The sequence below is a fragment of the Lepus europaeus genome, chromosome 15, assembly GCF_033115175.1.
Source record: "Lepus europaeus isolate LE1 chromosome 15, mLepTim1.pri, whole genome shotgun sequence".
In the NCBI taxonomy this organism is placed as follows: Eukaryota; Metazoa; Chordata; class Mammalia; order Lagomorpha; family Leporidae; genus Lepus; species Lepus europaeus.
In genome coordinates this window covers 122,426-133,188 of record NC_084841.1, presented here as the reverse complement: position 1 = coordinate 133,188, position 10,763 = coordinate 122,426, and the positions used below count along the sequence as shown (strand labels likewise).

General features: G+C 58.8%; 2 protein-coding genes across 2 annotated transcripts in view; both read right to left on the bottom strand.

Annotated features, from left to right (window-relative positions):
• LRRC14B (leucine rich repeat containing 14B) lies at positions 1–4,151 on the bottom strand. Its single transcript, XM_062212027.1, has 2 exons — positions 2,542–4,151; positions 1–1,410 (listed from the first exon to the last, which is right to left on the bottom strand). The coding sequence occupies exons 1-2, from the start codon at positions 3,426–3,428 to the stop codon at positions 765–767; spliced, it is 1,533 nt and encodes a 510-aa protein (XP_062068011.1). The 5' UTR covers positions 3,429–4,151; the 3' UTR covers positions 1–764.
• A 626-nt stretch (positions 4,152–4,777) lies between these two features.
• The window catches only part of PLEKHG4B (pleckstrin homology and RhoGEF domain containing G4B), an 83,309-nt gene continuing 77,323 nt past the window's right edge, over positions 4,778–10,763 (bottom strand). The window contains exon 23 of the mRNA XM_062212603.1: positions 4,778–5,299. Within this exon, the coding sequence (XP_062068587.1) occupies positions 5,208–5,299 (92 nt within the window). The 3' untranslated portion in view covers positions 4,778–5,207. The remainder of the gene's footprint in view (positions 5,300–10,763) is intronic.

The following is a 10,763-nucleotide window of genomic DNA, read 5'->3' as shown; positions in this document are numbered from 1 at the left end:
TGAAATAAACACTGCAGCTGAGTAAACTGCACTGTGTCTTCTTGGCACTAAGCCGTTCAGCTCTGCACAGAGCAGCTCTGGGAGGAAGCCACGGGCAAATGCGTCTTCCTTGGTTGGTGGACCCGGGTGGCAGGCGTCACATGAGCACCAGAGTTGCCCCTTGGCTGCCCAGCAGAGGCGAGGCACAGGTGGCTCAGATGTCCTCAGTCCAGTTGGCCTTCGGCATCGCTCACTGACTGTGAAGCACCCTGAGAACGAGCCGTCCAGAGCAGGAGCCATGGTTCTGTGTGGAAGATGCTGCCGTGTGGGCATCAGTGCTGCGCCTCAGGCGTGAGGAGCAGGACGCCTTCCTGCTGGGCATGGGCCTCGTTCACTTCTCACTCTTCCTCTCCTTTCTCGGTGACAGTCTATGGGCTCCTGCTTACTTCACACTTCCCTCTGACATGTTCTCTAACTCCTCCTCCACTGCTGTGAGACCGGGGCAGACCCGCTCCCACTGTCCCAGGCCTCCACCGACCCTCTTGGTGGCCTCAGCCCAGCTCTCGTCCTGCTGTGCTGGTGCTCGGGGCTCCTGGAGCTGCATCTCCTAGAAGGCAGAGCTCCCTGTCCCCCAGGGCCTGACAGGCACGCTACGATTCCACTACAACTCACTTTGCGTGGTGGCAATGCAGGTGACGAATGCTCAGCCCAAGCCCCAGTCCAGGGTGGACTCCCAGGGCCTGCAGGCTGAAAGGTGAGGCCCACCACTGGAGCCACTCGAGGATCTACTCCGTTTGTCTCAGCGTTCTGGAGAAGTTTTCTAGAGCAGTTTTGAACGCTTGCAGCAAGAAAGCACCAAGCTCATTGCTTGTTTCTTCGATGTCTGGGTCAAAACTCCCATAGAGGGGCGTGGAGGCCTGGATATCCTCCCTGTGGGCTTGCAGCAGCACCATTCGCAGCTCCTCGGCGATCAGGTCATACTTCTGCCGGTCAAACCTGGCCAGGCCCAGCTCGTCCTGGGGATAGGCAGCGTCCTCAGGGTAGCAGTCTCTCGGCACCGGGAACTCGATGCATCGCAGCCTGGGGAGCTCGCAGAGGGCAGTGAAAAGGCGTCTGAGGGCGCGGGCCGACAGCGGGTTCCCCAGGAACCTGAACTCCTGCAGCCGGCAGCAGGGGCTCAGGCCCAGGATCATCATGCCCACGTGGTTATCGGCGATGCTGCAGTCCTCCAGGGTCAGCACCCTCAGCGTCTGGGCAGCCTGGCTCAGCAGCCTGAAGAAAGTCGAGGGAAACAGGTGGACCAGGTTGTGTCCACTGAGGTCCAGCACCTCCAGGTGGGCGGCATGGACACAGTCTGCCAGGTAGGCCATGTCCACGTGGTTCAGGGCGCAGTTGGCCAGGTCCAGTGTGCGTAGCGGGGTCCTCAGGGGGCTGCGGGGAGAACAGCACGGGTGAGGAGAGGGTCTGGGGGTCTGACCACAAACCAGCACGTGGCCAAATCCGGCTGACGGCTGAGTTCCAGCAGCCAGCGCACCATGGAGGGCCTTGGTATTTCCGAGTGGTGAAAAGCCGGAAGAGGAGCAAATGGTTCGTGACACGTGAAAGCTATGTGCAATTCAGACATCAGTGTCCCTAAATGGGTTTGCGGGTACACAGGCCACAGCCACACTCACACTCATGTGTGGTCTGTGGCCACGTTGGTGCTGCCACATGGAGCTGAGCGTGCTCACTGTGTGAAGAGCCAACCTTACCCAGGAGAGCTTTGCATCCTCAGCACCGAAGATGGCAAATTTGTTTTCTCAGCAACCGGGTTCGTGTTGTGCGTAGGGAAATCACGCACACGGCTCCGGCAGACCGTGAACTAGCAGGAAACAGCACATCACTCCCCTCAACAAAGATGGAGCCTGGCTCTACAGCTGGGAAGGGAAGCCTACTTTGCCCCTGCCTGGGGCTCTGCATCTGCAGTCTGATGAGTCGATGTTGGGTAGACAGGCAGCGAGAGAAGGCAGTCTAGGTGCTCGCCTCTCAGGGGACACAGCTCCGTCTCTGGGACGTCATCTTGTCCTCTCTGAGCCAGAAAATGTTACCAGGCTCACGCCCGCTTTTCCCTCCAGCCCCCTACTCCCACAGTGGGCCCCATGCACGTCCTGCTTACCCTCACCTGCCCGAGAGTCTGGGTGTGGCCAGTGCCTCCATTCGAGGCCACCTGGACCCACCCCTCCCTGGCTGCTGCCTCTGCCTCTCTTCAGGCAGAGCTGGTGAGAGGCAGACACCTGCTGCTCCAGGACTCCCAGTGCCCAGAGTCCAGGCTTCTCATGAGAGACTCCAAAGAAGGACCTCACCCCTTTGGGCCTTCCCATGAGCCCGCAGCTCCCCGCAACCATGGATAGAAACTTCGAGCTGAGCTGCATAGGTGCCCTGACCTGGGGAGACTGTGTGTGAAGCCACCAGGGTTCAAGGTGGTAACCCCACCCCATGGTGCAGTTACTTCTGTCAGGGGAGTGAAACGGGCCCCATCACTGCCCCTCCAGGTCCCCACCCCGGGCGGCCCCCTGGACTTACCCGAGCAGCGTTGGGATCTTCCCGGTCAGCGTGGAGAAGGCCACACTCAGCTCGGTGAGGTAGGCCATCCGGCCAAGTTCCCCGGCGATGGAGGTGAGGAGGGAGTCTTCACTGCCAGGGGTCGGGGCACAGGTTGGGGGCATGTCAAAGGCCTTGGTGGGCAGGGTGAGTGAGGCCAGCTGGGGGAAGCCCACCTGGGCCAGCAGCTGCTGCACGTGGCCGGCATGCAGCCGCACGTTGTGCACCACCTCGAGCTTTCGCAAAGTGCCCGGCCCGGCCAGGTGCAGCACATGCAGGAGCTGGCCGGGGCTGAGGCTGTCTGCCCGAAATGAGGGACAGCGCACCCGCAGAGGGGCCGGACCTGCTGGCCGCAGGGCCTGCACCACAGCCTCAAAGTTGCCCTCGGTGACAAAGAGGTCAGCGAGGACCTCGATGGGGCGCCCGGCCACACGAGGCCCAGCTTGCAACTCACAGCAGGTCCTAGCCAGCAGCTCGGTGCGGCCCCACCTGCCCAGCGCCCTCCTGCAGGGGCACCGCTGCACCTGCACGTCACGGATGCCTGTGAGGTCAGCCAGTCGCAGCCGCCGCCGGCCGCCCTGCAGCACGTGGCTTGCGAGGCCCCGCACGCAGGCCTCCAGGCAGGCCCTGCAAGCCCGGTCACGCAGATCCTCAGGGTGGTCGGCACTCGGACCCAGCAGCGCACCCAGCCGGAACTCCTCCAGTGGCCAGTGTCCCAGCACCGCACAGACCACCTCCGCCTGCTCCTGCAGGTAGCTGGCTTTGAACAGCAGTGGGTAGAGGTTGTGCGCCACACTGTCCAAGCCCTGCTGGGCCAGCTGAGGGTGGGACACCAGGGCTTCAGCAGAAATGAAGCGCAGCGACCGCATTGCGCCCGTCCGCCTGCCACTCTCCCCAGGCTGTGCCCTTCAAGCCTATTTTTAGCTGTAGCTGATTTGGGCCGAAGCCGTGAGCCACCCTTGCAGTCATCTGACTGCTATTTTTGTCCTGGGGCGCCTGCTTGGCTGTGACCGAGTGGTGCATGCTAGACCTCATGGCCCCAGCTGGTGAAGGCAGAGCGGCTTCAGCTTGGGGTGCCCCTGCAGAGCTGATCAGGCGCCCCGGGACAGACCTGCAGAAGCCAGCCCGGGAGGTGTCGGTGCAGGTGGAAGGGGAGGACAGCGGCACAGGCCCCGACTGCCATCTAGTCGGGGGCTGTACCACACTCGGGCTGACCGGCATGGCCTTTCCTGAATGGCCCTGGGGCCTCGAGCCTTCCTGTGTCTTATGCCTGGAGTCAGAGACGTGGGTCTGGGTGTGAGGAGGCATCTCAGACTTTAGGCAGAGGATGCTAAGCCCCCTGGGGCCAGCACTGCCCCCCATGTCCTCGAGTCTTCAGTCCCCCGGCGGGCTTCAGGCTTCAGTGTCCCACGGAGGGGAGGCCACTTGTACAACATCTGATAGGCAGGTAAGGCTGCAGGTAGACGCAGGGCCCCAGCACGAGCAGTCATTGACGACTGAGCGACGGGACCCTCCCCTGCTGAACCCATCACTCAGCTCAGGCCCCCAGGGTGTGCCTGGAGGTCACAGGCAAGAAGAGGAGAGACAGAGAGGCAGAGATGGGCATGGAGGGAGGGAAGGAGATGGAGCTGCCTCGGGGGACCCACCAGCCCCACGGTCTGACCGTCCCCAGCTCGTCCTCTGGCCTGTGCTTCTCCAAGGAGGACCCGTTACAGGGAGGGGGTTCTGCTGCAGGGTGGAGCCCCAGGCGTTCTCAGGGAGGGTCTGTGCAGAAGATGGTGGGACCTGGCTGGATATCTCCCTGGGTGTGGCTGTCCTTGGTGGGTGTGGCCATGGGCCATGGCGGAACCCATGGCACCTTCCCTCATGAGCTGCAAGTGACATCAGACACGTGGCCTGCTTCCTGGGCCAGGGGAAAGAATCCAGAATGCACAGTAGAAAGCACGTTCTGTTCGTGTCTCAGTTTTGAACACATCAGTCCCGACACAAAGCAGGCAGCATACGGCAGCCAACAGCGCCTGCGTGGACTCAGCACCGGTGTCCTGGCCTTGTCACCAGGTCCCTGGGCCTGGGGAGGGGGCAGGGAGCCTGCACCAACCGGACTCAGGAGATCGTCCTTCCCTTGTATGTGGGGTGGTGCTTCTCTGGGGAACACAGATGCCAACAGCACCTGAGCTTGGGTCAGGGCGGAACTTTAGTCCATGTCCCCCAACGTGGAGTGGGGAGTCCAGGAAGTGATCAGTCTCCCCTAACGTCCTCTCAGGCCTAAGGCAAGTACCATGCATGCTAACTACACACAACATGTTTTAAAAAGAAACAAAATGAGATCCAGTTATTGCAAGAGGCTGGTCCTGTGTTGGGGATGGACCGTGGGGACAGGCCTGGGGACTGTCTACCCTCTGGCCCTTGCTGGCCTGAAAGGTGGGTGTAGGGGACAAATGCAGTCCTAGTATGGCTCTCTCTGGCCCTGGGACACCACAAGCCGGCTGTGGGTGTGGCACAGGGTGGCACTGCACAGGGCTCAAGGCTGCTCCTGCCAGGACCACACAGTGAGAGAGGAGGAGGGTCAGGCCAGGCCCAGCAGGCAGGGCCTCACAGGACGACTGTCAGTGTGAAGAGCCTCCAGCTCAGTGCTGCATCTCCAGGCCTCATTGGTGTAGAAGCCTGGATGGAGGTCTTTCTGCTCCTGCTGACCAGTGCTCTCCCCAGAGGAACAGCTTCTTATCCAGGTGGATCACAGCTGTCAAAAGAACAGTGGTTGTTACCTTCCATGGACGTCTCCCGCCTGCCCCGTTTCCATGACTGCGACGGCACAGCCAAGCCCATGTCACAGGCACAGCATGGGGCCCCAGGCCGATTCTCACTGAAGACACAGCTGCGCTGGAGCTGCTGTCCTGTGGGTAAAGGAGTTTGGGCCCTAAAACAGGACAACACATGTCCATTCTGTGCTTGCTGCTCTGACCCCAGACCCCAGTGCCTCTGTGTGTCTGTCGCCTGTGTGTCTCCGAGCAAAGACCATTTCACATGTGTGGAGTCTAGAACACAGAATGCACGTGTCCACAGTGACTGGAGCAGAATTTTCTCCCCCGAGCTCCCCAAGGCTCTCGGTCCCCATGGGCTGCTGTGGTGTCTCCCTGCATGGGTCCGTCCTTTGTGCCCCCTGCCCCGCCACCTGAGGGATCCTGCAGCGCTGGGGGCTCTGTCTCGAGCTGGCCGCTGTGCAATTTGGGGCAGGTGTAAAAATTCCCACACACCTGCTCTGTGAACACGATTAGCTGAGCCCGGCTCCGGGCGCCCAAGGAGTGAATCTCTTCACTGGGTAGAGCCGAGCCTGGCAGGCGAGGTCTCGGCTTTGTCCCTCACCAATGTCACCTCACAGCTACACTGGCACTGGGAGGTCGGCAACTAGAAGCCGCCTCCCACAGCCACTTCGCACCCAATGGGGGGGGGGGTTCAGCCAGCAGCAGGGACAGTGTGCGTGGTGTCAGCTGCTCCTGCGGGTGCTCTCGGCCATGCTCTGGCCTCTGGGAGCTGATCTGGGGAGACAACCGCACCAGGGGCTGAGTGGCAGTCTCTCCCATGCAACTAACCAGGAGCCCCTGCTGTCAGCCCTTAGTTACCTGGGTGCTTGAGCTTTGAGGAGCTGTGGGCTGGATGGGAAGTGGGGGGAAGGGACGAGGAAGCCCCTCAGTGCTAGGCTGTGCTGTCCCTTTGGAAACATCTGGAGCAGGTGCCAGGCAGCCAGGGTGGCCTGTGGGAGGGCCTGGGGGAAGCAAGGCCCCCGGTTACTCTAGGGCCAGCAGGATCACCTATTACAGAGGGTGCAGGCCAGCCTGGGGCTTGGGGGTTGGTTCTGAGGAGGGAAGGGACTGCTCATCAGAACTGAGTCACAGGGCACAGCGAAGATCTGGGGACACGGACTCCAGGGCTTGTGATGTTCGGCCCAAAGCCCTGATCCTTGGACTCTCGGCTCCGGGAACCTCAATCCTGCCTCCCACCTCTTCTCACACTGCCCAGGCAGGACCCTGAGTGGATGCAGGCCAGGATAAACCCACAGCCTCAGAGAGGCAGTCTCTCTGAAGGTGCTGATGGTGACCACGACTCCTGTCTGACCCTCTGCTTGGTCACCTCGCTGTGTTCTTAGGGCATGTCTGGGTGCACACAGGGCTGTGGTGGAAAACACTGGACTTGCCCAGGGAGGGGACCCATCAAAGGCTGGGGACACAGGGCTGTGTGCGCATTCCAGGAAGGACAGCCCCAGACCTTTGTCCACGGACTCCACGCCTGCTTCTCCACGAAGCTTGGTTTAGAAACACCTGAGCTGATCGCCAGGGGGTAGCAGCTAGGCCTGCACTGGCCCTGAGGACGGGGCCTTGTTCCCTGACTCCACCTGCCTGAGAAGTCTCTGATTTCAGGGCCCCCAGAGTGCAGGATGGCGCTGATTCCCGTGCAGACCAGGCCGGTGGGGCACACGCAGAGGGGTCTCAGAGGAGGGACACTCACAGCCGTGGTGACCTGGCCACCTTCTAGCTGCAGCTGGGAGCTCCTCACAGGAAGGGGAGGGCAGGCATCACAAAGTAACTGCCGGAGGCAGGATGGCCCGCGGTGGACGGTGTAGCCAAGGCCACCGGCACTGGCCCCTGTCAACTCAGAATTCTTGGGCACTGCAGACGAGAAGCCGGCCAGGGGCCAGCCCCTCAGTGCCCTCCATGTCTGGGACACCCACCCTGCCAGAATCCTCTGGTGCTGACCGGATGTAGCATCGCAGGGAAGACACAAGTGAGCCCCAGGCCCTCGCCCACCTCCCAGCTTCAGCTCACCTGCGCCCAAAGTTGCATGAAATGAACAGGTTCATAAAGGAAGTCACCGCACCTGTTAGTTCAGCCCGCAAGGCTGGGCCCAGACAGGATGGCAGCACCGCAGAAACCAGCAGCACCACAAAGCTCAGGAAGAAACTGCGCCCCCTTTTCTGAAGCCAGTCAGACCCGGGGCAGACGAAAGGCCAGAAAGGGAGGTGCGCGGTCTAGCATCTGAGGACCTAACTTGGCCCTGATATCTTGGGCTTTGGGCCACCAGTCTGGGCTCTGTGACAGTTTAGACGTGCAAGTCACAGACGAGGCCAATAAGGGCCATGTGGGAACAAGCGTCATTGTGCAGCAGGCTGTCACCACTTGGGACAGCTGCATCCTACACTGGATGGAATTCCAGGCTTCTGGCTTCGGCCTGGCCCAGCCTTGGCTGTTGCAGCCATTTGGGGAATAAACCAGTGGATCGAAGATTTGTCTCATGTCTCTCTCTCTCTCTCTGTTGCTCTGCCTTTCAAATAAACAAAAACTTTTAAAGGGAAGAAGACAGGCCCGTGGCTTAACTACAAAGCTGGACCACAGCAGCCGCCTTGGGTGGTGCCCTGAGGCTTCCATGCATCAGCTCGATCCGCTCAGAGCGAGGGCTCTCCCTGCCACACCCGGCGGCGACTCTGCCCCCTGGGCATACAGCACCCCCTCCTCCGGAGGTGTCTCTGCCCCCTGGGCATACAGCACCCCCTCCTCCGGAGGTGTCGTGTGCACTTTGTCAAACACAGTTCTGTTGGGATGTAAGTGACAAGCAAGGGGCCAGTGCAGTGGTGTAGTGGGTAAAGCTGCCACCTGAAATGCCAGGGGGGTGTGGTGGGTAAAGCTGCGCCTGCAGTGCCAGCAGCCCATATGGATGCCATTTTGTGTCCCGACTGCTCTACTTCTGATTCAGATCCCTGCAAATATGCCTGGGAAAGCAGTAGAAGATGGCCCAGGTGCTTGGGTCCCTGCACCCATATGTGAGACCCAGAAGAAGCTCCTAGCTCCTGACCAGCCCAGCTCTGGCCATTGCAGCCACTTGAGAAGTGAACCAGCAGATGGAAGGCCTCTGTCTCTCCCTCACTCTCATAAAAGAAAGTTCCTTGTTCTCCTTCTATCTGGTTAAAAGCAGGACATACACTTCTAGGCATCAGTGCTCTTCCCTCTTCCACACAAAGAGGAGGAGAATAATTTGTAAAAGGTGACAGGCAAAGCCGTAGTTTTGCAGCCTACACACATATGATCCAGAGCCCACACGTCTACCCTCATAGGAGTCCCTGCACCCGACCACCCTGGCCCAGGGGAGCTCTTCTCTGAACATTTTTGGATTGAATTTTTTATGGTTCCATTACATCTCCATTGTTGGCTTCTTGGTTTGTTATTTTGTTGTCATTTTAGAGCTTGTAACTCAGTACAATCTATCTCAAACAGTCTCACCCCACTTCATGCAAACTATCAAACCTCACAGGGTACCTCTATGTCTCCCCCAGCGTTTACACTACTGTCACCAAATACTTCATTTGCATATGCATTGTAAACGCATTACTATTATCTTGTAAACAGCCAGCTACCACTTGAAGAGGTTTCAATAAGAGGAAGAAAGTCTCCTATGTGCCCGGTTCACTTCCTGTTTCCTCAAGGACACCATGTAACATTTGTTGTGGCAACATGTAACATTTGTTGTGGCAACATGTAACATTTGTTGTGGCACGAGGCCACTGGTGAGAAATGGTGTTCGCCTTTTTTTTCCTTTTCTTTTCTTTTTTTCTTTTTTTTGTTTTTTTTTTACAGGCAGAGTTAGACAGTGAGAGAGAGAGACAGAGAGAAAGATCTTCCTTTTTCCGTTGGTTCACCCCCCAAGTGGCCGCTACGGCTGGTGCTCTGCGGCCAGCGCGTTGCACCGATCCAAAGCCAGGAGCCAGGTGCTTCCTCCTGGTCTCCTACGCGGCTGCAGGGCCCAAGGACCTGGGCCATCCTCCACTGCCCTCCCGGGCCACAGCGGAGAGCTGGACTGGAAGAGGAGCAACCGGGACAGAATCCAGCGCCCCGACCGGGACTAGAACCTGGGGTGTTGGTGCCGCAGGCGGAGGATTAGCCTAGTGAGCCGCGGCGCCGGCCAAGAATGAAAGGTTTTGCCAGGCCACAGCTTCTCTTCTGGCACCGTGGCCGTGGAGCTGTGTGCTCATCGTCAGCTCTGCCGCTCTCAACACCACATACTTTTCTCTGGGTGCTCTTACGATGCTCTGCGTATCACCGGTTTGTGTAGTTGACTGTGGAGGCCTCCCGTGTGTGTGCTGTTTAGGTTTATGGTTTCATATGTAGAAAACAGCCCGGCTTCTTCTGTGCACGTCCGTGTCGCTGTGGCCGGCACATTCGCTGAGATGCTGCTGTCTCAACAGCGCTGCTGGGCTCTTCAGGCCTTGTTCTGAGCTGCTGCCACGTTACTGGGAAGCAGAGTGGAGCAGGGGCCAGCCCTGGGCCATCTCCACTCCTGGGCTCTCCACCCAAGGCCCTGTGAACTGTGGGTTTTCCACCTGGCTGTGGGGTCAGGTGCAGCCACACCCACTGTTTACCAGGACCTGGTCTCTAGTCTCAGAGGGGCCTCCTTGGAAGAACCTGATGGTCAGCACCTGGTGGGCACACTGTGCAGGTTCTTGGCCCTGCTGCCTTGGTCTCCCCAACACTGCAGTGGCTGCCGACCTCGCTGGCTGCCTCTCCCAGCTCTGCACTTGCAACCCTCAGGGAGAGGCCTGGGTAGTGGCCGGCTCCTGTCTCTTCTCTCTGCTCTGAGGAGCACAGTTTTTGTCACTGGGTGTCCTGAGAGCTGAGATCTTTCACGCTTACCATTGTTGGTTCAGGTTTTGCTTGTTTGTGTTTCTTCCCCATTACCTTGCCTTGGGTGAAGGTGAAAGTTTTTTTGTTTTTTAAAGATTTATTTGAAAGCCAGAGTTACAAATTCCATCCACTGCTTCACTACCCAGATGGCCACAATGGCTGGGGCTGGGTCAGGCCAAAGCCAGGAATCTGGAATTTCATCTTGGACTCCTGTGTGGGTGGCAGGGTCCCAAGCACTTGGGCCATCCTCTGCTGTTTTCCTGGGTCATTAGAGAGCTGGATCAGTAGTGCAGCAGCAGGACTTCAATCAGAACCCTCATGGAATGGCACTGTTACAGGCAGTGGCTTTACTGGCTATGCCACAACACCAGCCCTGGTTTGTCTTTAGATAAAAGGAAATTCAAATTTGTCTGACAATCTTTCCATATATAGTTGGCCTCCAATTCTGCACCTACAAATGCAGCCCATCACTGACCAAAATCATTTTTTTTTGACAGGCAGAGTGGACAGTGAGAGAGAGACAGAGAGAAAGGTCTT

Bases quoted from the DNA above. Each gene is read 5' to 3' on its own strand.
- LRRC14B (XM_062212027.1), bottom strand. From the start codon at position 3,428: ATGCGGTCGCTGCGCTTCATTTCTGCTGAAGCCCTGGTGTCCCACCCT. The intron at 1,411-2,541 runs GTAAGTCCAGGG...TTCTCCCCGCAG, and splicing joins AAGATCCCAACGCTGCTCGG to CCCCCTGAGGACCCCGCTAC.